Source organism: Curcuma longa, chromosome 8, assembly GCF_044706935.1.
Source record: "Curcuma longa cultivar G26 ecotype Majalengka, Jawa Barat chromosome 8, ITB_CL_G26_1.1, whole genome shotgun sequence".
Lineage (NCBI taxonomy): Eukaryota > Viridiplantae > Streptophyta > Magnoliopsida > Zingiberales > Zingiberaceae > Curcuma > Curcuma longa.
This window is the reverse complement of record NC_133868.1, coordinates 5884989-5911068: the sequence shown is the minus strand read 5'-3', so window position 1 is coordinate 5911068 and position 26080 is coordinate 5884989. Positions and strand designations below refer to the sequence as shown.

The 26080-nt window shown below is 39.7% G+C and overlaps 5 protein-coding genes across 5 annotated transcripts; 4 read left to right on the top strand and 1 right to left on the bottom strand.

The window, feature by feature from the left end:
- The first annotated feature begins 1340 nt into the window (after window positions 1-1340).
- Window positions 1341-4242, top strand: LOC141833085 (TPR repeat-containing thioredoxin TTL1-like). Its single transcript, XM_074720482.1, is given in 12 exon segments — window positions 1341-1391; window positions 1393-1599; window positions 1601-2157; window positions 2649-2844; window positions 2927-2987; window positions 2990-3110; window positions 3194-3527; window positions 3616-3734; window positions 3736-3754; window positions 3756-3807; window positions 3895-4001; window positions 4093-4242. Coding segments are annotated over 12 exon segments (1974 nt in total).
- A 4267-nt stretch (window positions 4243-8509) lies between these two features.
- On the top strand, window positions 8510-14249 carry LOC141833124 (DEAD-box ATP-dependent RNA helicase 26-like). Its single transcript, XM_074720506.1, has 10 exons — window positions 8510-9197; window positions 9461-9567; window positions 10086-10141; window positions 10281-10505; window positions 10596-10802; window positions 10880-10966; window positions 11044-11139; window positions 11215-11430; window positions 11539-11721; window positions 13857-14249. The coding sequence occupies exons 1-10, from the start codon at window positions 8533-8535 to the stop codon at window positions 14082-14084; spliced, it is 2070 nt and encodes a 689-aa protein (XP_074576607.1). The 5' UTR covers window positions 8510-8532; the 3' UTR covers window positions 14085-14249.
- A 2377-nt stretch (window positions 14250-16626) lies between these two features.
- On the top strand, window positions 16627-17677 carry LOC141832772 (transcription factor WRKY19-like). The gene is made up of 3 exons (XM_074720155.1): window positions 16627-16871; window positions 16956-17090; window positions 17183-17677. The coding sequence occupies exons 1-3, from the start codon at window positions 16627-16629 to the stop codon at window positions 17586-17588; spliced, it is 786 nt and encodes a 261-aa protein (XP_074576256.1). The 3' UTR covers window positions 17589-17677.
- A 1370-nt stretch (window positions 17678-19047) lies between these two features.
- On the bottom strand, window positions 19048-19818 carry LOC141832852 (protein MIZU-KUSSEI 1-like). The gene has a single exon (XM_074720219.1). It carries the CDS (start codon window positions 19816-19818, stop codon window positions 19048-19050), a length of 771 nt encoding a protein of 256 aa, XP_074576320.1.
- Window positions 19819-20481: 663 nt separating this feature from the next.
- LOC141833065 (plastidial pyruvate kinase 2-like) lies at window positions 20482-25381 on the top strand. The gene is made up of 12 exons (XM_074720461.1): window positions 20482-20892; window positions 21205-21492; window positions 21748-21913; window positions 22193-22327; window positions 22439-22549; window positions 22642-22730; window positions 23559-23621; window positions 23752-23927; window positions 24413-24515; window positions 24638-24786; window positions 24909-25017; window positions 25135-25381. The coding sequence occupies exons 1-12, from the start codon at window positions 20641-20643 to the stop codon at window positions 25240-25242; spliced, it is 1749 nt and encodes a 582-aa protein (XP_074576562.1). The 5' UTR covers window positions 20482-20640; the 3' UTR covers window positions 25243-25381.
- The last annotated feature ends 699 nt before the right edge of the window (window positions 25382-26080 follow it).

The window sequence follows — 26080 nt, the reverse complement described above, 5'->3', positions numbered from 1 at the left end:
GCCTTGAATCATTGTTCCTTAGTATTTTAAACTTAATGTAAAAGTTTATATATAACTGAGTGATAATATATATTGTTTTCCAATCATTGCAAGTAACATGGATCTCTCTAGCTAACTCACAAACATCAGAGTTGAAGCTTGGAGTACACTTCAGTGTACCTTCCAAAAAAATGCTATGATTCCCTGCACACATCATTTTTTTGTTTAAAAAAAAAACAAAATAAATGCCATTAGTTTTTCCAATTTGTGGTATCAATGGAGTATAATCATTGTTCATTCAAATTCTTAAACCAACTAGTTTGCTCAAAAAAGGAAATTAAAAGAATGTTTTTCTCACATATTTTCTCCATCACTAGAAAAAGAATTAGTGTATATTTCTTTACATATTTATCACAAAATCAACATGATTAATTGAGTAGATTAATATTTAATTGAGGCCAACACAAATCTCTGAGAGCTAGGTTTAAATTGTAAGAACTTAAAACACTAAAAAAATAATTTAATACATGAAGTCTCTATATTAACTTGATCTTATCTTATATTATAAAAAATTATTTTTGAGACTTAAATTCGTGATCACTAGATCATGCAAATTGAATCATTAAAATAGTTGTTTTTATATTTATATTTATGTCTATAAATAGTATATGTGCTCGATGAAACGATAGATTTATGTAATGAATTTACGTCTATATAAACTAATACCCGGAAATAAAATAAAATGGATAATCGCCTGGCCGAGAGGGAATATTCCGTGGAATCTCATGTGCGTCGACGTCATCCGGCACCGAGAGTGGAGCAGGGCTAGCTGGCCGCCACGCTTACCGCTTACCCAGTTGGCACGGCACATCGCACGTGGCCAGCTGCATTCGCCCTTCCTCCTCACCCGCTTCTGTCTCCTCGCGCAGGGGTACTCGAGTCATTTCGCCTCGTCCATGCCCGGCTGACGTGGCCAGAAATTGCCAACGTATGTATGGAATATTCTCGCCTAGATGGTCGTATGGAAGGCGGGGAAATTATTCATTGCTTGCCCGACTCACGAATATTATTTACGTTTTATTATTTTCTAATTTTATATTTAGGGTAGTAATTAAGCTTAAAATTAAATATTTTCGATTTTTTTTGTTTCAGTATATATACAGTCGCGACGGAGAGAAACGAAGCAGAGAGAGTGAGAGAGAGAGAGGGGAGAAGAAAGCGGGTGTAGAAGTTTGGGTACTTTTGTGTGTCTTCTTCTGCCACTCTGAAACGAAGCAGACGCGTTTGGTGCTGTTTATATTCGTGGCGGTGCGAGCGGAGGCGGTGACGGCATCTCAGTAGCCTTCTATCGGACCGGCTTAATGCCCCGCCCCGGCGCGGTCGACCCGGTCGCCTACCGGTTCGGCTCCGCCTCTGGTTCTCCGCGACGGGACGGACGAGGGTATGGAGAAGGACAAGCCCGACGACGGCGGTGGCGGGCTCCTCGGCTCCCCCGTCTCCCCCCTTCGCCCGCGGGCTAACACCACCAGCAGCTCCAGTTCCTCCGGATCCGCCCCCGGACGACCACCGCCGCCCGCCAGGTCCGAGGAGACTAGCCCCGCCGCTGCCGCGGACGGCGGCGGGGGCCTCCAAGACCTCCCTCCGCCGCTCCGGATCCGGCCAATTGATTTTCTCCTCTCGCGCCGCCGCCTTCGGCGGCGGGTGTAGCTCGGCGACCTCGTCGCTGACGAATGTGCTTCCCGCAGGCAACATCTGCCCCTCGGGGAAGATCACGGGCTTGGTGCCGAGGACCACGGCGGCGAGGAGCGACGTGCTCGGTTCCGGCACCGGGAACTACGGCCACGGAAGCATAATGCGCGGGGGGCGACCGGGCGGCGATCCACCGACGGCGAACCGGGGGGATCCGAATGCAACGAGAGCCGCGGCGAGGGCGGATCCGCAAGAGGTGACGAGGGCGGGGAATGAGCAGTACAAGAGGGGGAACTACGGCGAGGCGTTGCTGTTATATGACAAGGCGGTGGCGATGTGCCCGGAAAATGCCGCCTGCCGGAGCAACCGAGCGGCGGCGCTGGCTGGGCTGGGGAGGTTGGCGGAGGCGGTGAGGGAGTGCGAGGAGGCAATCCGGCTGGATCCGTCAAGCTGCCGCGCGCACCATCGCCTCGCAAGTCTATACCTGCGGTAAGAATCACAACTCCTCAAATGCATTCGAACAAGGATTCGATGAGTTTTTAATCAACAATTTGCAATGATTTCGAGTTCTTGGTGTGCGCTATCTGATGAAAAATTACACCAGTTCGTCGTGTAGATCGAACAAGGTAAAAAGCGAGGAGGTCATACTCATGCCTTCTGTTTGGTGCCGTCAATCATTCATGTTTCTTTGATCTCACTTCCTCTTGGGCCTGCCTTGACCTTTGTCTTGCTCTAGTCGATGATTCTTCACCGTCGTCCATGAGTTCATGGCCCCCAAACATTGTCACTTTCAGTGACGGACCACAGTTTGGATTTTATTTACCATTTGAAACAGATTCAATATGTCATATAGGTAGAGGATTTTTATGTCTTTCCCACAGTTCGATAGTCTCTTTTCTGCCTTTCTGTTTTTTTTTTGGATTCTTTCTGCAACTACACTTGCTTGATCACAGCATCTTCTTTGTTATCACTTGTTGCAGGTTAGGGCAGATGGAGGATGCAAAGCAGCACCTATTTTTAACAGGGGGCCAGCCAGACGCTACAGAACTGCAAAAGCTGCAAACACTGGAGAGGCATTTAGGCAAATGTGACGAAGCGAGAAAGGTAGGTGATTGGAAAAGTGCATTAAGGGAAGCTGAAGCAGCAATTGCAGAAGGAGCAGATTCTTCTCCAACGGTACATTCAAAAACACAAAAATTGTGGATTCATTTTAAGAAACAATCGAGCATGGAAGTCATGTGTATTTGAAAATTTTCAGATAATGGCAGCGAAAGCAGAAGCGCATCTCCGGATTCTTCAGATCGATGCAGCTGATTCGGTCTCTCGAGCTCGCTTAAATTTGAAAAATCTCCACCGTTTTACTCGGATGGCAAAATCTTTGGCATGCATCCAGGTTCCTACATCTACATGATTCGTGCACAAGTCGATATGTTCTTAGGAAGGTGAGCTGGAAATTTTGTATTTGTTTATAAAAAAAGGATAATGATTCTTAAAACCCTTTGAGCAAAATGTGGGAATTTTGCAGGTTTGAAAATGCAGTTGAATTAGCTGAAAAGGCTAGGAGGATGGATCCCAGAAATATGGAACTGACATTGATTTTTAACAATGTCAAGTCAGTTGCAAGAGCTCGGACTCACGGGAATGAGCTCTTCAAGTCTGGAAATTTTGCAGAGGCCAGCGCAGCTTATGGTGAAGGGCTCAGGCTTGATCCTTCAAACCCAGTCCTCCTTTGCAATAGAGCCGCATGCCGGTCGAAGCTCGGACAGTGGGAGAAGTCCATTGAAGATTGCAACCGAGCCCTCAAAATCCAACCCCATTACATCAAGGCTCTTCTACGCCGAGCTGACTCCAATGCCAAGGTGAAATCTTTTATCATCTGGATACTTCAAGATATGAATCATCCAAAAAAATGGAGGTTTTCTGATCGTTTCCATGCTTGGTAATCAGCTTGAGCGATGGTCTGAATCTGTAAGAGATTATGAACTTCTCAGCAAGGAAATTCCAGGAGATACTGAGGTGGCTGAAGCATTGTTTCATGCACAAATTGCACTGAAAAATTCACTGGGTGAAGAAGTTTGGTGGCTACGGTCGAGGATGTTACTAGTTTGAAGCAGCTCCAAGCTGCAATCAGCTTACCTGGTGAGATTCTCTTTCATCTTTAATATAAGCCTTAAATTTTCTATTGAAGCCTGCTAAATTATACAATGTACCTCAAGTTGTTGACAGCAACTTCTATCATTTACTTTATGGCAACATCCAATCTGCAATGTTCCCAGATTTCACCATCCGTTGATTCATTGTGCACCCGCTATCCATCTGCAAATTTTTTCAAGGTATCATCACCATCACTATTACCATACATTAGTCACACATCCAACTGCTTGAGCTCATCTTCGCATGATGTTTTCCCTACATGAACTGAAGGTCGACATCAACAAGAGTCCTGCGGTCGCCAAGTCTGAGAGCGTGAGGGTCGCACCTACATTCAAGATCTACAAAAATGGGATAAGGGTAAAGGAGATGATCTGCCCCAGCCAACAAGTGTTGGAGTATTCTGTGGGGCATTATAGCTAGGGATAAGTCGAAGCACTATAGCTATGTATTCATTCATTGACTGGAGACAAGACTTGAGTTCTGTTTTCCTTCCTATGATTAAGCCATGCGAATGTCTGTTAAGAGGAGATGTCCCAGACCCAGTTCCTGCATAGGACAAATAGTGTAATCCTCCAGGTTAGTTTGTATAATGCACCGAGTTCTCAAGTCAAACAGATATTCTTTTCGTGTATATACATTATATAGAGAGCATTGAAATCCGTTGGGTCGATTATAAATGTGGTGGAGCTGGAGGTTGGGTTGAGATTGGTATATCAATTCGTTGTTTCACATTACAATCAATGTTCAATTTTGTAGCTGCCACTGTTGCAGGTGGAAGCTTACATGTGACTTCTGTTCTGTAGAATAAATGAATTGACAATATTGTCACTTACTCTGTGCTTCAAACTTGGATTTACTACCATCTGTTCAATTTTGTCATAAAACTCTAGATCTTATGCTCTATTCCTATCACACATATTGGACTGAGTTTTTCAATCAAACTGATGGCATCATTCTGGTGGTCGATCCAATCCGTGACAACATGAGCTGTTTAGGTCTTGGTTTTAAATGGTATAGCTGCCTCATGCATGCATCTCTTTATAAGTAAACAGCTGGGCAGATAGCAATGAGTAATAGGGAAACACATTAAGCCTGTGATCTCATGCAATTTTTTTTATTGGACTAGTTTTTTTTTTTCTGTTGTTGTTTTTACACTAATTGTTATTCATATCTAGAGACAATTATATACATATTTAAGATCAATTTTGAAAATCCTCAGATTTAAGAGAGCATCAATAATTATTCCATTTTAGTCACTGTGTATATTTGATTTGCTATTTCATTTCATTTCATTCCATGTATCAAGACTAACAAAAGATATTGAAATAAAGAGTACAATGTTTTTGCTTAAAATCTTACAAATGATGATCATTCAATAAAGGTTTAAACAGAATTATATACAATATTCTTTTTCACAAAGGTACCTTTAACTACTACACCAAGTATTCTTGGTAATGAGGAATGATTGCGTTGAATACTGCTGCAACTATCTATCAACATTTGGCTTTTCTCTAAATTTTTTAATAAACTTGTCTATCAACTTTATTTTTTTCTTTCTATTTTTTTTTAAAATAAAATTTTATCATTTTAAATAAATAAAAGTATCATTGAACTTATAAGAGCAAAATTTATCTTATTTTTTAAGTTAAGATGTCTGATTTCACCCAACTAATCTAGAAAATATACAATCTTCTCTTAGTTTGCCTATTGGATAAATATGAAGGATAATTTATGCACATTCAGAAACTGACTTTTAAGATATTAGTTTCATTTTGAAATTTGGATCTTAATCCTCTTATCATTTCTCTAAATGCTTTACCACTGCATTACACCAGTGGGGACTGCCATATAACTTTTTTATATCCATCTAGGGGTGGCAATTTAGTTTCATCCATCATAATAAATCATGTCTCATCGACCTTCAAAATGTTTAATCAAAATCAAGGCCAAACCGTCAAATATTTAAGAAATTATTTACAACCTACACACGAGCTATTTATAAATGGGTTGATTCATCAAATAACTCATTGAATAGACGAGTCACAAACATGTCATAAAGCTTGACCTATATAATTAAACAAGTCATAAATGGATCCTATAACATTATATTATAGATTTATAATTTATATATTAGATTATATATTTACAAGTTATATAGATTACAATTAATATAAATAATTAAAAATCTATCTATTCATCCGCAGGTTGACATGTGTATCGATATTTGGTAAAGAAATTAGAAGATACTATTATTCCTTAGTCTAAAATCTCTCTTATATACTGGTATATCTCCTCTCCGTATGGTTACAAATCACAATATACATGGTAATTACATGATTGAAAGAAATAATCAATTACGGGCTGATTTGTGAGGATTTGTATAACTGAATATTATGATGGTAGATGTCAAGGGATTGATATCTTCACAGCTATTAACACCTCCCTTTTCAATCTATAGATCCTAAACCCTAATACACCCATTTGTATTTGATTGTTGACTTGCTAGAAGGAAGGTTGACAAGGTCCATGAGTCATTCTTCTCGAGAGAGAAAAGTTCCTCTATCATAACCTATTGCCATTAAGAACTAGAAGCAGCTTCAAGGTATGCGAGAGGTTCATAAAAAGGTAAAATGGATGACAAATGATGATGATTGTATTGAAAATCTTGAAGATAAGTAGGAGGTTTACCACAAATTGATTGTATCGAACAATGTGCAGGATTATCATGTGGGAACTTAAAGGAATAGTTACTTCTTTGCCTTGGCCAATTGAATCAACATTGATTTCAATGTTTTTTTGGTATTGCATAGTAGACTGAAAGAAGTGTAAGCAAGTTAGGAAGTTTTTGTCAAGGTAACAAAAAGAATGAACCATTTCCATGAAAGCAATATGTTGAGATATGTTGGGTTTGTGTGCTTGAGGATCACAACACCTATACCCTTTTTGACGAACGAGTTTGTATTTAACAAGTTGGTCAAGCGTGTAGGTTAACTTGTGGTCAAGCGTGTAGGTTAACTTGTATTTAACAAGTTGGTCAGACTTGTTCAAAGAGCTTAGTATTGACTTTGTGTTAAATTCCCAAATGTCAATATCTAGGAATTGCCTATGTTCAAATTAGGAGTTTTGGATCCATAGGTTTAGGGCTAACTAAACCTAATATTGAATTGTTTGTGACTTTGGAAAGGTTTGGGACTTAAATAACCACTTTGAAAGTGGGTCAACCAAACATTTGAATTTTTCTTACTAAAGCTTCTTATTTGGCAAACCAAGTTAATTGGATCAACCAAACAATTTTGTTTAGATCTCCATATAACCATGCTGAAGAGCTTTTCTAAATCTAAATAATGGAAAAATCTAAATAATGTATATAATCAGAATTACATACAATAATTATGTATATACCATTTCATGGCAACTATATGACTTTATATTAATCATAGGGCTTACTAAAAGGATGTATGGGTATTAAGTGTTAACTAGTGCAAACCCTAGGATTTACACTTTCTATTTGGTTATTTCCTTCTACTGTGATCAATCAGTGCAATTTGAGTTACTGAAATTATTTCCATGGGTGAGACAAAAATTACAAAAAAAGAAAATGAAACACCATGTTGTTCAGATCAAGAAGCAATGTTACTTGAACTTTTTAATGGTTTGTGGCCAATTCCACCAAGTGAGAAACGGGAATTGTTTTTAATTTCTCCAAAATCACTGAGCAAATGCAATCAACTTAACTAATGTCTCAGTTCAAGTACCTTGAGATCAATAACTACGAAGTTCTACATTGAATGCTAGAATTGTTGTCTGAATGCACAACAAAACAATCCAATTTGATTAAAGGGAGTATTGGAACTTACCAGGGAAATCAATGGCCGACTACATCGCCAGGCTCCCATGAATTGCCCCATCTCACTTTCCTGATTGATCAGCAGAACGTGAACACTTGACGTTGCCCTTTAAGATTTAACAAATTGAAGGAAATTTTTGATTCGAAAGACACAAAATGTTAGTTTGATCCACGAAGAGAAGGCGAAAATTTGGAAGAATTAGAAAGATTTGAGAAGTACCTCCATCTGGAAGATCGACACGTTCCAGAACAATTGTCACGGAAACGAACGAAGAAACAACCATTTAGCAATTTCTCCAAATGATGCAGCACGATTAAGTGCGCAGAGAAAGTTTGAGAGGATCACCTCTCTGTAGAGCTGCAGAGGTTCGAGTAGCTTCGAGAGGTTCCCCGTCTCCTCGAAGAACATCGAGTGCCCCCATCGCCCTGCGCCGAAGATCATCGCCGTAAAGATACCCATCAAGCGGGAGAAGAGGGAGCATGGTCGACTCTGCTTACTCGCTGGTGATGATGAACTCGGAGACGCACTCCCGAACTGACTCCTTGGCCTCCTTGGCGATTTTGCCGTTCTCGGGGACGGCCTTCCTCATGATTCGACCGATGTTGGCGATGGGGAGGAAGCGGTCCTGCTCCCGCGCACTTCCGCCGCCGCGTTCGCCAGAGTTTCCGCTCTCCGGCGAGCCCTGGGGCCCCGGATTCCGCCATGGAGACGAAGGGCACAAACCCTAATCCTGGTCGACATTATAAAACCTTGATATCCACGGTGGGCCCGCTACAAAATGCTATATAACAGCTATCCTCCCATTCTAAAACCCTGTTATCTTCCCCCTCTCTCTCGACTCGCCGGCGACTAGGGTCGGACGATGCCTTGCCAACTCCTTCCCCTCTGCTCGCTTGATTCTCCGGGCGTCCTCCGCTTCCATCTCGGGGCATCCATTCTTCGAAGAGCCTTCCCCTTCAAGCTCAAGTACCTGCCCTTTCAAGCCAAGCCTGCCCGTATTCTCCTTCATAGTAGCGATTCCGTTGGCATCGCACGGAGGAATTCCATTCGTCTGGATAACTCCGGATCCCGTTCGAAGCAGAAAGCCTTGGGCAAGGGCGACGCGCAGCTGGGCGATTGGCAGTTTGAAGAGATGGAACGAGATGGGAAAAGGAGCAGTCGGGGGAAAAATAAGGTCGCTTTGAGGGATGGAAAGATAAATCCAAAGGCGTCGGTGTACGATACCATCTTTTCAAAGAGGAGTGACGACAGTTCCAAGTCCTTGCAAGTGATCGACAAAGGGAGGGGAAAGAGAACCTTGGATGAATCTGGAGGGCGAGCTTCTAAAATTTTTCCCTCCAAGAAGAGAGTTTTAACTCAGCTCGGGAAGGAAGATGAAGGCGAAGACTGGAATAGTGATTCCCATCCGAAATTTACTGCTCGTAGTAGCAGTGCTCATGTGAAAAAGGAAAAGTCTGGTAATGCAGTCAGCGCTGTGTCTCCTATAATTTCAGCATCCGAAGATGAGTCCTATCTAAGCGAGACCAGGTAAAACTTCTTGGAAACTAATACTATAGGAGGTTCATTGCTGATAGACATAGTTTGGCAATGTTTGAACTGCTAGAAGAAGTTTCTCGTGGACATTTTTCATTTGCACGTTGCTTATAGAATATTGTGATTGTTTTTCTCTCAAAGTTGCTTTACTTTGCGTGTATATAACACAGTGTTTGCTTTCTACTCAAAGTTGATGTACGTTGGTTATATAATATGGTGATTGTTTTCCCCTCAAAGTTGCTCCTTGTCTACTGCAGGTTTGAACATTGTTCTCTTTCTTCTTTGTCACTTAAGGGAATAAAAGATGCCGGTTATGTGAGGATGACAATGGTGCAGGAAGCAACACTTCCCTTGATCCTTGAAGGTCAGTTGGCTATATTGTGACCTTAAGTACCAATGTATGATGCATCCAGCAGGCTTTATGATTTTTAACAAGACCGATCAATGGTGAAATGTCCAATCTAATAATTTTAGATTTACTTTGCTATAGTGGTATTGCTATTACTTTCGTAATAGATGGTGCTACGGTTGCATCCCATAGATATAGTTCGTATGCCCAATGTTTTAGAAATCCCTTGCTATGCTAACTCACGGAGAACTTTTCCCCTTATTCACCTACTACATTCTATGTCACAAGTTATTAATCATGTTCCTATTTTTGTGCTTCTGAGAATTTAGTTGCTAATGTTTAAACAATTAGCTGGTGCACTGATTATTTCTGGCATGATAGTTAAAATTGGAATATCAATTCCTTCTGGCAATAGATGACATCTGGTAAACTTTATTCAAATCTACTCCAGCTCAATTGCTGCATGTTTTGCCCTCAAACTCCACATATCCGCTTGCCATGCAGATGATGATCCTTTCCTGTTCTTAATGTAGGCAAAGATGTTCTAGCAAAGGCAAAAACTGGAACTGGAAAAACTGTTGCATTTCTGGTACGGCCTTACAGGATCAAAATATTTGATTTATGATCCACCCGATGCATTTTTCGATTACTTAGTTATTTTTTTCTTTCCTTCTTTTTAGACGAGTGCATTTCCCCAATTTTACCATTGACAAGTTGTTTCTTTGCAGCTTCCGGCGATTGAGGTTATTTCAAAATTACCTACGTTTGACCTTGATAGAAAAAGGCCTTCCATTAATGTGCTTGTCATTTGCCCAACACGAGAACTTGCATTGCAAGCAGCAGCAGAGGCTACTAAACTCTTGAAGTATCATCCTTCTATTGGTGTACAAGCAGTAATAGGTGGTACACGACTTACGCAAGAACAAAGACACATGCAAGCAAATCCTTGCCAGGTGAAATTCCTAATGCTCGCTGGTAAATGTGAATGCATATCTATAATAGCCGATTGGCGGTGTTTATGCTAATAAGTGTTAGTCTAATAGATTCTCATTGCTACTCCGGGAAGACTCAAAGACCATATTGAGAACACAACAGGATTTGTCAGTAGGCTCAATGGTGTGAAAATTCTTGTTCTTGATGAAGCAGATCGTCTATTGGATATGGGATTCCGCAAGGACATTGAGAGAATTATTTCTACCGTTCCAAAACAACGACAAACACTTCTATTTTCTGCAACCATACCAAATGATGTATGCTTATGGCAGTTATATCTTTAGTTTTCATTCTTGCAATGGGATTTTTATTGAATAATCATGTGTGCATCTAGGTTCGTCAAATTTGTCATATTTCCTTAAAAAAGGATTACAAGTTCATCAGCACTGTGGAAGAGGGTAGCGAAGAGACGCACTCACAGGTACTTTTCTTCTCATAGACATGCAATAGATAATTTGTTGCTATAATTTCATTTAATTGATTTATCCTTATGATCAGGTGAAACAAATGTATCTGATTGCTCCATTGGATAAGCACTTCTCAATTCTTTACTGTATACTGAAAAAGCATATTTTGGAGGATTTCGATTACAAGGTGGAAAAACCTTTCACTTGCCTTGTATCTTATCTAGTCATTGTTTTCATCATCTGGCATGTCATTAACTTGTAGGTCATTGTATTTTGTACCACTGCAATGGTGACAAAGCTTGTAGCTGACCTGCTTTCTAAGTTGCATTTGAATGTGCGTGAAATCCATTCTAGAAAATCACAAAGTTACAGAACCAAAGTCTCTGAAGAGTTTAGGCAATCAAAAGGGCTCATTCTTGTGAGTTCGGATGTGTCTGCTAGAGGTGTTGATTACCCAGATGTTACCCTTGTTGTACAGGTAACTTGTAGACCTAAATTTTCTATTTACTTTGCTTGTATAACAGTTAATTAAACTTATATTTTTCTTGTAATGATGATAATGTTGCTCAAGTCACATTTCTTGTAGGTTGGACTCCCTTCAGATAGAGAACAGTATGTACATCGACTTGGTAGAACAGGCCGGAAAGGTAAAGAAGGAAAAGGTGTATTGATGCTAGCACCATGGGAAAGTTTTTTCTTGACAACTATCAAAGATTTGCCAATAACAGAGACATCACTACCTTCCATTGATCCCAACACTGCTAGACAAGTGAGTATCAAACAATGTACATGAAGTGTTATCTTAGTAACAGAGTGAAGTGTGCTGCTATTCTATGAGCTTAACATGTGAAGTATATACTAGAATTCAGAAAATGTTGCCCCTTGACAACTTCCCTTAGTTTAAATCTGAGTTGTTAATTGACTATTATTAGACATAATTAATTGAGTAATTATCAAAGATAATCAAGGAGCTATGTGAAGGGGAGCCTTGCTTCTTCTTCTTCATGCAATAGTAAAGTTGATGTTGTGTGACCTAGAGGTCACGGATTCGATTGTCTCGAAAACATCCTCTTGCGAAGTAGGATAAAGATGCGTACAATAAACCCTTCCCCAGGACCCCGCATTGGCGGGAGCTCCAGTGTACCAGGCGTGCGCCGGATTGCCCTTTTAATCAAGGAGCTATGTAACAATATAATTAAAATCATTTACTTGTGGAAAGTGCCTGAATTAGCTAGTGGAAATAACTCCAGTGGGTGGGATTTGAAATGATTTCACTTATGGCTGGGGTTTGATTCTTTTAATGGTCTGGAATTGTAATTCCCACTGGAGGCTTGATCTGTTTTGTTTAAATTTAATTTTCATCGTGAGGGAGGAGATGAGGCATTGTCAAGTTTAATTGCTGGATTGTAATTAATTAGTGGTTGGTGTTCTTTCATCAAAATGGACTGGACCATATTTTTTGAAGTGGATGTTGTGACCTGTTTCAATTAATCGATTTAATTTCAGTTGCTTATATCAATTACTTGGGATGCTAGTTCTTATTTATGCCTATTGGAATTGCATGACATGGTTTAACTGTGTAAGGCTTGGTACTATTTTTTTTTTTTTTTTGGTTTATGCATATGTAATTGGAGACTGGCCCTTTAGTGGCATGTGAAATAGTAGAATGTAGGAAAATTGAGTTTCATGTGATGGGAGGAGATGGTGTAAGTCATGATAGTATATCAGAGTTATTTTGATGGCTTTTGTCAAATTGAGGTTAGGTTGTATTTTGGTAGTAGTTGATGAGGAATAATGAGTTTGGGATCAATCCTGAATCCTGCTTTGACTTACTTGGCGGTTGAATAAATCCAAATGAGATTTCACTGGTATTTCTTGGCCCATCACTCGATCTTATTCAAGAAGGAAAAGGTACATGAATTAATCCTGCTAGGGAGCATATTTGAGTGGGCTTTAAATTCATGCTCAGCTATTTTCCATGAAAGAGAGGTATTGTGTCACAAGAGGGAAACAGGCTTCAAAGGGTTTTCTAGAGTCCATGAAGGTTTTTGGAGAGGCTGACAACATCAAGGAGGCATGCAACTTTGAGTGGAAGTGTAAATTTCGAGGATAATTTCCAACTCAAGTGGTCATTCCATTCTTCTTTTGAAATCCATGATTGCCTTAAAAATTCTCTTGTGCATTCATCCTGCTCATGGAATAATTTTTATTCTAGAATTCTTGTTTCAATCCTACTTTTGGTTTAAGAGAGGTTGCATGATGGAGTTGAGGGAAAATTGAGCAGACAGAAACGAAAGGTTCAAGATGAAACAAAACAATTCAACGAATCTCAGCGAATATCGAATTGTAGAGTATCCTCATCTGCACTAAATTGTGATCCTAGAGTACAGGATTCAGTACTAGAGGAGAGTAGAGATGAAGTTTCCTGTAACCGTAGAGTATCTGTTGTCTTTCTCGTTTGAGTTGTACCTATTTTGTTTGCAACTCCCTATCAATTTGAATCTTGAGAATTTCTTATGAGTCTTAGCAACATTTTAGTTATGAGAATGAGTTCGACAATGTATTTGTGTTGTGCCTGAGTAATTGTGAATGGGATTTTGTAGAATGTGCTTCTTTTGCTGCAGGAATTTTCTGGGAACAGTTTATTATTCAATTTTTTATGATTTATGAACTTGCAGAAAAGTTCTAAATTTTTTTGTATACTGACCTAGGAAGTTGATTACATTTTAAAAATCCTTGAATATGTATGTTAAATATAAACACGTCCATGAAGTCACTGTTGCTTTGATATCTCTGCTATGGTGGTGTTGCTGATGATGAATTTTTTGGTGTACAAGTCATGTTGAGATATCATATGAGCGGTATTTGTCTTCTCTAACACAGTTTCATCTTGTGTTTGTACAGGTAGACCAGGCTGTGAAACTGGTCGACATGAAGAACAAAGAATCGGCCTATCAAGCGTGGCTTGGTTACTATAACTCTGACAAAAATATTGGTCGAGATAAATCTAAACTCGTGGAACTAGCAAATGAGTTCAGTCAAAGCCTAGGTCTCCCAGATCCTCCTGCAATACCCAAGCTTATCCTTAGGAAGATGGGTCTCCAGAATGTGCCCGGCCTGCATTCCAGGTGACAAACTCTGGATGCTGCTGCTAGTTCTTTTCATTGTTAATGTAGTTGGTAGCTGCCCTAGTTCTTGAACGTGTTATTCTTCTGAGCAACAATTCAGTTACCACTAGGAAAGTCATAAAACTGCATTTATTTTTGAGAGAATTGCAATATAAACACATATATTATGCTTATAACATGTTTATTTTCGTTGTCTACTTTCGAGTAATTGTCTTCTAATACTGACTCACCAATCTACTGATTCTACTAGGTGACATCAACTCTACTTCAGTACCTTGTATAACCTCTGCTTATGGAACTCTTTTGGTGTTATTGCAATTAGTTGGTCGTCACTAGTTTCTAAAGTATAAACAAACCTCTTTCTTCGAAGATTACAAGCTTCATTTATATTATCACTATCAAATAAACAACGTTTTGCATTTGGAAGAGCTACGCAAGTCACCACTTAATCCAGGCGTAGTTAAGTCAAAGTGACTTAAGTGAGTGAGTAGCCTGGAACTTGGAAATTTCTCCGACGGGTCACGATCCATAAAGCGACCTCCACCAGTAGTACTTGGAGTCAACGAAATGGATCTTAGACGGCAAGATTGTCGTTCACACAGACCAACCAGCTGTACTTCATTTTTTTTATAATCACTATCAAATCGCAACTCTATAAACTGTTATATGTATTTTTAGCATTTAAACAACGTTTTAAATTACTCTTATTACTTAACCCAGGCGTTTTCAGTCAAGGTGAGAGCGAGTACACTGGAAGTTGGAAAGTTCTGCGACAGATACAAAACACCGACTGTGACCTCCATCAGTAGTACTTCGAGTCATCCAAATGGAATTATGAAGTTAGACCTTATATATATATATATATATATATATATATATATATAAAAGCCACCATTCAATGAATCTCCGTAGGTGACCTTTCGGGTGGAGCGAAGTGCTGATCCGAATCTAAGACACACTTCAAATAAGAGATTAGATTGGTGTCAGAGAATCCCGACAAACCACTCTGACGCTCAAGTTAGAATTTTAATAGAAGCAGTATAAGGTAAGGAAGAAAATAGTATTAGTAGAATTTTAAGGATCGAATCTCGAATATGGTGATGGGTTAATCTTTTTATAATCGATATTGGGTCCCTCCACGTTGGGTAAGATGACATCCTAACCGCCTGCAACCACTTGTAGAAAAGGAAAAATCTCCTTCGGTAATCATTCTCTGTTGGCCTTATGTACAAGAAAAAAAGACATTGGGGAATCAAATTTGACAACTTTGTATTCCATTTGGCCTTATGTGCAAAAGAGGGGGTATCGGGAAGTACCGAGTTTGTCAACTTGACACTCCTTTTGATCTGATGTGCAGAAGCAAGGGTATCGGAGGGGGTCGAATCTGCAACTGCTACCAATACAGTCTCCTGCTGGTACATTCTCACACAGATGCTTGCTTGTAAGAATAATCAACTTTTCCTCTGATGGGCTACGCAATGTATTGGTATGCCGAAGACCTACGAGAACCTCAGATGTAGAGTGGCTGAGAAGAGACGTTTGAGAGAGACGGGACGAGACAACCGGGACGGCCGAGATAAAGTTGGCCGAGAAGAGGTTGGCCAAGATGAGACGTCAAAAGTGGCCAAGATATTAGGCGGAGCGAGGTAGAGTGGCTGAGAAGAGACGTCTGAGAGGGACGGGACGAGACAACCGGGACGGCCGAGATAAAGTTGGCCGAGAAGAGGTTGGCCAAGATGAGACGTCAAAAGTGGCCAATGAGGTAAGCCGAGATGAGACATGTCCGAGACTGGGCTGATCAAGATGGTATTGGCCGAGATGAGACATGTCTGAGAGTGGACTGACTGAGATGAGATTGGCCGAGAAGAAGTTGGCTGAGACGAAGTTGACCGAGATGAGACGGTCGAAGTGGCTAAGACGAGATGTTTGAAATGATCGAAATGAATTAGGCAGCCCGACTAAGTAGTTTAAGGCTGAGCCTATACGACACTTCTAGTATGGTCTGAGTCTGATATTGAAAAACAATAAGTTTGACTCTTAAATATTTAAAATTATTGATTAAAATAAATTTTAGTTGAGATTTTTATCAATATTTTTAATTTTTATTAGTCAAATTAAAAATGATTGATAATTATTAGTTGGTTGAAATTAGATTTTAATTTTTATCATTAGAACTTGCTATAATAAATAATGGTAACGATGAGGTAGTTGATGTAGAGTGATTACGAGCACATGGGCTTTATGTCCTTTTTACTTCACGATTGATCTTTTCCGATCAATCATTCATTCATTCTCACCGCCGGTGCGCTTACCGCATGTGCCTGAGTGGTGACGTGCTAAAGAATTCCACTATATATTTTTTTTCGTCCCCGAGACTTTTAATGTGATGAGTGTTCGGATGACATGGGACGAGAACACATTGATGACGACAGTGGTAATGAAGTCAAGTTTTCCGCAGTTTCTGGCCTTCCTATAAATCTCCCCTCCTTTGGTCGTTCCTCTCATTCCACTCTTTGCTGTCAAAAGTTGCAACTTTGCAGAGAAGAATGGAGAAAACAGGCTCAGGGAAGCAACAGCGAGGCCTGCTGCTACTGACCGAGCTCGATCGAGTTAAGGAACTGGCGAGGCAGTTGGAAGCTGAGCTTAATCTTCACCTTTGCAATGGACCTTGCCATTTGCTGCTGCAAGAGATGCTTGAAGCAATAGACAAGTCGATTTCCTTGGTCAAGTCGGGACACCCGGTGGTCGCCGGAGAGTCCCTTCCGTCCGCCGGCAGGATGCCCAAGAAGAGGTCCGAGCTAATCAATGGCGATAATGCCGGGATGTACGTAACTTGTTCTAATTTACAAAAATCTCTTGCTGTGTGTGTTCGCAGGAAGATAATGCCCAAGTGGACCAAAGAAGTGCGAGTGAATTCCGGCGAAGCCGCTGGAGTTGAATTCCCCGTCGACGATGGCTGTAGCTGGAGGAAGTACGGGCAAAAGGACATCCTCGGAGCCAAGCACCCGAGGTCGGTTGCTATCCATTGAGCTTCATTCTCTTTCTCTCAAGATTAGAACTTTTCTGTAAAGAAATCGTATTGAAAGTCTCGTCTCTTTGCAGAGGCTACTACAGGTGCGCGCATAGGGTGACTCAGGGCTGCCCGGCGACCAAGCAAGTGCAGCGATCGGACGGCGACCCGCTGCTCTTCCACCTGACCTACCACGGCGAGCACACTTGCCTTCAATCGGCGGCAGAACCGTCGAGGTCGGGGCAGTTCCGGAACGGGCTCAAAGTTGAAACAGAGGGCCTGGAGTTGCATAGCCGGACAACGGATGCCTCATGCGACTTCGCGGCGCCGACGACGCCGAACCGCAACAACTGCAGCATGAGCGCCCACTCGCCGGCTGCCGGCGGTGATTCGTATTCGTATTTGCCTTCTTGGGACGTGGATTTGACGTTCCCAGAGCTGGATTTGGAGGCAGATTTCTTCGGCTGGTTCGATTATCCAAGCGACTCAGTGAATTAGAATTCACCGTCGAAGAATGATTCAAAATTAATGGTAACGTTGAAGTTAGTGGGTAGTTGATGTGGAGTTAATGGAGTATGATTGAGGAATTAGTGGTTTGTTTAAGTTATATAATTAGCTTATAAATAAGGATGCTCTTTTCTTTAGCCTCATCCATGATCTTCCTTTTTCATTCTTTCTTCCTCTTCTTGATAACTATAAAAAATAAAGATTTTTCATTCATTCAAATGTAAAGCATTATCTTCCACCTCACGGCGAGCTAGGTCCGGTGACGTGTCTCGAGTTTTTTTTTTTAAGTTTCTCGTCATATTTTTAGATGAACTTAGCATATTTGAATAGTAAAACATGATATATTATTTGATATTGATGATTTAGATTTATTTTTTAAATTAAATATTTTTAAAAAAATAATAAATTTAGAATTTAATAAAATTAAATCTCATAATTTTTTCCAATACATAAATAACTCCTAGAACACTATTGATAATATCTATTGAGTATATTTTCAATAGATTTTTTTTTAAAAAATAAAATTAATAAATTTTTTTAATAATATCTAAAAATTAAATAATTTTATTAATTAAAATTTTATTATCAAAACTTGAATATAAAATTTTATTAGTAATAGTACTTCTCAAAAAGTTAAAAAAATATAATTTATTTTTAAAAATAAATATTATTTTTTAAAAAATAAATATTTAAATATATATATTTTTTACCTGGGTCCTTAAAAGAGTTAAGACGACTTGGTTGTAGAGCTAAAGGAAGAGGTTAACAAAAGAGTTTCTTCTTCTTTCTCTTTATTTTTTTTTCAACTGTAATTTTGTAATTTAATTATTTTTTCTCCTTTTTTTCTCTCTTTTCCTTCTAATTTTGTAATTTTGTAATTTGTTTTCTTATAAAATAGGGGAAAATAATTTAAAATTTGTGGAATTTTCTTTGCCGACGAGAAACGACGACGAAAGTTGATGCTTCCTTATCCTCTGCTTCTCGTGTTACACGTGGGCTTGAATGCAAACTTGTGTCCGGGTTGACGATAAAGTGGTTCATTTATTAACTCTTATTTTTTGGAAATTGATTTGGACCTAACTTACTTAGATATATATTGATTTAATTTATTACAAAGTGAATGAGTTAATTCTTTATTTTAAAATATTTTTCTTTCCATTTAAAATAATAAAAATATAAATTCATTATTGATAATTAATTAAATATGAAACTTTTATTTTGTCTTTTAAAATACAAGCATATATATTATCATGTGTAGCTTAGATTTGTACTACTTTATATATATAGATACATTTTATGATCACAATAGTTAATCCAAAAGTTATCACAACTTGTATCTGATCCAAATTCTAAATTCATGATTCACCTAATTCTTTCTTTCTTTTTCTTTTTTTTTTTTTTTGTTGTTGTTAATTTATATGGCTACTGCACTGGTATATTGATTAATTAATTAGATCCTGACGAAGAAGATGCTGAGCTCCTGGCCGTCGTTGCCGTCGGGGTTGAGCATGTAGAACGTCTCCGAATCCTTGGAGCCGGTCACCCGGTCGAAGTAGGCCCGCATGTAGGTGAGCTCGCCGTCGACGGGGTCGGTCATGTCGCCGGGCAGCACGCCGGCGCCCATCGACACCGCGTGGAGTAGCTGCATCACGCCGAGGTCCAGCTCCGTCGGGTCCCTCCTCGCGGCGTAGCCCACGTTTCGGCCGTTGACGTAGGCCGCCCACAAGGGCTCGTCGAGGACGCAGCTTTTCCCGCCGGCGTCCAGCTTCTTCTCGCACTCGAGGGCGACGCGGACGAGGCTGGAGGAGCCCATGTCCTGCATGAACCGGGCGGTGGGGACGGCCAGCTGGAGGAGGAGGAGGGGCACGCTGCGGGGGTTGTCCTGGAAGGCCAGCGTGATGCGGGCCTTGCGGTGGCCGAACAGGGTGCCGGTGGTGCGGGTGCCGTGGCCGTCCCGGCGGGCGCTAGAGCTGGCGCGGCTGAGGGCGGCGGTGGGGATGTGACATCCGGGCGGGGTGGCGATGATGGGGAGGGCTCGGAAGGCGGAGCGGAAGGAGCGCAGCAGCTTCGCGGACTTGGAATGGTTGTGCCTCCGCTGCGACGACGGCTGGAGGAGGATGGGCGGGAAGTGGTGGACCGTGCTCGGCTCTTGGGCGTCGGGGTCGGCCGCCGCGGCCGCCTTGCCAGGATGCGAAGGAGGGCAAGGAGGCGGACCTGCCATGGAGCGGCCGAGCGAGAAAGAAGAAGAAGAAGAAGAAGGCTTGGAGATTACAAAAGAATTATTAAATTGTTAATTAGAAAGAAGAGATTAATTCGAATCAAGTTTAGTAAGTGACAATTAACGGCCGTGCACGTTTTAAGGCAGGAAGAGAATGAGAGGAGGTTAATTAGATTAATGAGAGGAAGTTAATTAGATTAATTAGATTTAAAATATAAACTTTTTTTTTTATCGAAGGGCATTAAATTTCATTGATTCCTGAAAACCTTTTCCCATCTCGTCTAAACGGAAGGACATTAAATTTCACTAAATTGCAGATTGTTTACATTTTTCAATATAAAACCTTTCAAATTTATAAATCTCAACTAAATACCATTAGTTTAAGCTAAACTCGAGCTAATGATGTTTAGTTAACATTTGTATAACCGAAATGTGAACCAGTATCGACTTGTATGATGTCACGTAACGGCATCTCTTTCTCAGTTGCTCCGTCGGTACATCAGACAGTCCGCCGCCTACGTGTCAAGAACTAATTCGTTCTAACGCAGTTCGCTGCGAACGCATGGACGGTAAATTTTTTGGATGCGTACGTGGCACGGAATGATTGGTGATACACGCGATGGGGAGATCGCTTGGGTTCTGAAAAGCTCAAGGAAAAGACGACGGTGAGGCAGAGGGGCAGCTCAGCGCTTCGAGACAACCTAAGCGTGATACTTGTTTTGAAATCCTACCTCGCCTTCGGCGGCGACTTGCATCGACGGAGAGGATCTCGCCGTCCGGTGCCACGAAAGGCTCCTCTCGTTGGTGATCCTGGACGTAGAAGGCATGACGCAGCTGGTGGCGACCAGATCCATCCAGAGTGCGCACCTTTCGCGCCCAGAAGCCAGATCCGGGGGCTGGAGCATGCAAGCATGCGACCTGAAGCCTTCGAGCATCCCCGCTCGGTTCTACCACCAGGAGAAGAGCATGAGTGTGCGGGTGGGCGGTTGTCGCCGCTCCGCCGTGGTTGCCGTGGCCAGGCCGCTGTCTCGTCCAGATTCCGGTGTTCTTCCTGTGTCCCCGGATGACGTATCAAAGGTTTTTCTTACATTCTAACTTGTGAATGCTAAATTTCATCCCTTTTACCCGCCGTGTTTGTGGTGTTGGAATGCGCTTATTGGGATAGTTCCTGTTCTTATTTGTTAAGTGCATTATTTGATTTTCTTGGGGATTATGAAGGTACCACCCATCTTCGAAATATTATAAATTTTCATATTAGTTTCCATTAACAAATTCAGTAATTTATGAGTGGGAATGTGAAGAAACGATTTCATTTATTAAATCTTTATTTCTCACTTTTGAACTTCGATACTCTTAAAACTATAGTGAAATTGGAGATTTTGATCGCAGGAAGAAGAGCAGTATCAGCATCTGAAGAGCATTCAACAATTGGGTGATGTTTCGAATGGTTTCTTGTCTAAGCCGAATAAAATGCGTAAGACCAAGATAGTCTGCACCATTGGCCCATCGACCAACACAAAGGAAATGATATGGAAGCTGGCTGAGGCTGGCATGAATGTTGCTCGGCTTAACATGTCTCACGGAGACCATGCATCTCATCAGAAAGTTATTGATCTCGTGAAAGAATACAACGAGCAAAATAAGGACAATGTTATTGCAATTATGCTCGATACAAAGGTGGGGATGCTCTTACTCCTATTTACTTCATTGATCAATTTGGATTTATGAGAGCATTATAAAGCTCAGGGACTTAAATAAGCAACATCCTGTTCATTTTCTGTTCTTATGAGGCAATATAAATATCTTAGTAAGGATTTGCTATTTTGAGGGTTGATTACAGATCTAGTTGACTGTTTTTGATATTTAATCTGAATGTCTATTCCATCATCATAATGTCTAATGTGTATCTTCTCCATGCCTATTTTTTTTCAGGGGCCTGAGGTTAGGAGTGGTGACTTACCTCAGCCAATTAACTTGCTTCCTGGACAAGAATTCACTTTCACGATAAAAAGAGGAGTTGTCTCAGAGACTTGTGTTAGTGTAAATTATGATGATTTTGTCAATGATGTAGAAGTTGGCGACATGCTTCTTGTAGATGGTAAGAAAATACTGTTCTTTTGTGTTTGCATGTCAAATAATCTTTTGAGATATAAATATAGTGCATGAATTTGGGCATAGACTATTGTCCGATGAGTTTGTCATAATCAATGACATACGCACTCCTCAGTACCATAAAATCCGAATTAAATACAAGAAAATAATTCAGAAGAAAGTCTTTTATAGTTAATCAAAGTGAAAACCTAGCAAACAATTTCCACGTTTGGGCTTTTGTATGCCTATCATTAGGCTATCAGTAAGTCAACTCGGGTTTATTCAGGTGGAATGATGTCCCTAACGGTGAAGTCAAAAACTGAGGATTCTGTCAAGTGTGAAGTTGTTGATGGCGGTGAACTCAAGTCCAGGAGGCATCTAAATGTTAGAGGAAAGAGTGCAACCTTGCCATCCATCACAGGTAAATTAGTATGGTTATGCATGTCTTTTTCTTCTTATTAATTGAGAGGTCATTGTCTCAGAGGCATTCACATTGTGTTTGGTATAATAACCTTCTCTTCATCTCTTACAGAAAAGGATTGGGATGATATCAAATTTGGAGTTGAGAACAAAGTGGATTTCTATGCAGTTTCTTTTGTAAAAGATGCCAAAGTTGTCCATGAACTGAAGGATTATCTGAAGAGTAGGTGCTCAGGAGTAAATTGGCTCAATGTAACCTTCCATTGGCATGTAGATTTATCTGTTAAAAGCTAATTCCTCAATTTATTTTGTTAGGTTGTAATGCAGATATACATGTTTCAGTAAAGATTGAAAGTGCCGATTCGATTCCAAATTTACACTCCATAATTTCTGCATCTGATGGGGTAAGTGTCTGAATGTCTTATTCTAAAAATTAAAGATGGCATGCTAGTTTAATGCTTTGCTATCTCTCTGGACATTGCAATATAAATAATGCAGGCAAGAATATATGTTGGATGTTGTCCCGTGCTTTAAAGGTCATTAGCCTTTGCTGAATTTTATGTGCTGAGCATTTATCATGAAGTCATGAATAATTATCCATCTTCAACTGCTTCAAGTAATTCCTAGCAAATTGGAAGGCATATACAGTTGATACATTGTGTACTTGAACTTTTTATGTTTTAATCTAAAGTTTCATGAGAAACATACTAAATCAGTCATATAAACTAAGTTTAAAGGTTTGTCTTCCTTTATTAGAGCTGACAATTGACTGCAGCTACAAACTTTATCAATTAGCATGGATGGAAACTGACTTATAGGAAATATCATGCCACTTACAGGTGAAGAGAATTAGAATTACTTGGTGATGGCTATTCATTTGAAGGGATGGTGAAATCATGGACAAGCTTAAAGTATTAATGAAATTCCACGTACTTTAATAATGTTAAAATTTCAAGGATAAAAGAGCTAATCCTATACACAGTGTCTAATTTTTTGAATGCTACTTGTTAGGCCATGCCATATAATGCATCATTCTGTAACATGCATTGGAGTTTTCGTTTATGTTTATTAGTTAGCTGGTGGCGAGTCTCTTTTTTGTTAGAATTTTAGCAATTTCTACTAATTATGGATGGATCTGCTTTAAGAGTTTTTTTCTCCTTTTCTTTGAAGTAATAAATCATTTTTTATATTTTTCCACAGCAGACAAGTTAATTTTCTTATGCCTTTTCTAGGCTATGGTAGCTAGGGGTGACCTTGGCGCTGAACTCCCTATTGAAGAGGTTCCTCTGCTGCAGGTATTTGTCGTCCATCAATGATAAAAATTCATAACAAAAGTGTCTAGAACAATCTATTGAATGAATGAAACAAAATTGACCTCCTTTTCCTTTTTGAATGGAAGAGATATTTTATCTGCTTATCGTGCAGGAAGAGATCATAAGAATATGCCGGAGCATGGGAAAAGCTGTTATTGTAGCAACAAACATGCTTGAGAGCATGATTGTTCATCCAACACCAACACGTGCTGAGGTCTCAGATATTGCCATTGCAGTCCGTGAGGGTTCTGATGCAATAATGCTTTCCGGGGAAACTGCTCATGGGAAGTAAGAAATTTGCCTTCTAAATTCTACTTTTAGGAGGTTTTTGTTTTTGCTCTTTTGTATGTGCTTTTCTGAAGAGGAGCCTTGGCGCAACGATAAAGTTGCTGCTATGTGACTTTGAGGTCACGGATTCGAATCGCAGAAATAATCTCTCGCAAAATGCAAGATAAGATGGCACACAATAGATTCAATGTGGTCTGGCCTTTCCTCAGGACTTGTATTGGCGGGAGCTTTGTGCATCAGATTGTTTTGTTTTGTGTTTTTTTTTTTTTGTGTGCCTTTCTAGGTTCTGTTTGTTCTACAATTTCGTGTTGTTAATTACTCTGGAAAGCAACTTACTAAGACTGTTCTCTCAAATAGCCTAAGGGTGTAGTTTTTGCCAATACGTGTAAATTCATATAATTCATGAAGTTCTTAAGTGCATAATTATCAGATTATTCCCTATCTTACCTTTTTTACTTATAAAAAATAACCTATTTGTTTATCAGATACCCACTTAAAGCTGTTAAGGTCATGCACACTGTAGCTCTGAGAACTGAAGCAACTCTTAATGGAGGAGAAGCACCAGCTAATTTTGGTCAGGCATTCAAGGTAACAATCATATATTCTTATCTAATGGCATAGACCCGTAACTTCCAAACTTTTTCCAAGTAACATGAAACCTAAGATATTGCTGATTAGCTTTTTGTTTATTTGATGATGATGTTTCCTAGAGTCACATGAGTGAAATGTTCGCCTACCATGCAACCATGATGTCCAATACTATTGGCACATCAATTGTTGTCTTCACCAGATCCGGGTTTATGGCAATCTTACTAAGCCATTATAGGCCTTCTGGCACTATATTTGCTTTCACCGATGAGTACGTTCCTGTTCCTGTTTGTCCTTCCTCTACTGTTCTACTAACACATCCTTAATGTCGTGTCGATCAAGCCCATTTATAAGGTTGCAAGCAAAAGATTAATGAAATTAGTTTATGTGCAGTGAACGAGTGAGGCAAAGATTGGCTTTGTACCAAGGAGTGTGTCCTATGTATATGAAATTGTCAGATGACGCCGACACAACATTCACTGAGGCCTTGGCTTTATTGCAGGTAGCCACGTCTGTCCCCTCTTTTCCTCCTCCTCCTTTAAGCTAAATCAACTCCGTAAGAGCTCACATGCTGTAATTGTCCTGATAATGAGATATTTGCAAAAATGATGTGATTCAGAAACTTGGCATGGTCAAGGAAGGCGAGCAAGTAGCTCTCGTCCAGAGTGGCCGGAAGCCTATTTGGAGGTCCCAAACCACACACAACATCCAGGTCCGAAAGGTTTAATCGATTGTGATGAAACATAATCAACCTAAGCATTTAGACTTTTGCTGCCTGTTCCAGTTTTCCTATTTATTTTGATTGTTGTGTTGAATTATTATTCGATGTTATGCATCACTTGACAATTTTATGTTATGTGCTAAAAGGAATGAGACTCGTTAGATATACTAACACTGATAGTGGCAACTGAAAGGATACTTTTGGGTGATCCAGACAGATTTATTTTTTGAGAGTTTTATCTAAACACCCTCCCTCTTTATGAATGACACAGAAACATATTCCTATAATTTTTTGCTATCAGAAGCTCTTTCAGATTTATTTTTTCAGATGGAAGAGTATTTTAAAAAATAAATGTGCTTTTTGTTAATAATACGGAAAAGTTAGTTTTTTTATTATGTTTTTAAAGTTTAGCGCGTTATATTATAATACGATATACGTTTTTAATCTGGTATTTTATTTGCGTTTTCCTTTAGAAGGGATGGTCCAAGGCTATTTATTGTAGGATGAAATTCTGGCAATGAGATGAACACTTTTTAATATATATGTTTTTAAATTAGGTAGATGGCGGTAATGGTTATTTTTCTTTAAAAAATCTTAATTTATTATTAAGCATATTTATTGCCATATATCATATTTGTTGTTTTGAAGCATAATTTATACACTTAAAAATTAAATTTTAAAATATTTATTCAATTTAAGATTCAAATTTTATTATTATTATTATTGTTATTCTGAGTGTTTTATGGTTAGATTGTACTTGCGGGGCATTCGATTTTCTTTGAACCCAACCAAAGTTTAATTATATAAATATATTATTTACTTAAAATTTAATTAAATATTTTAG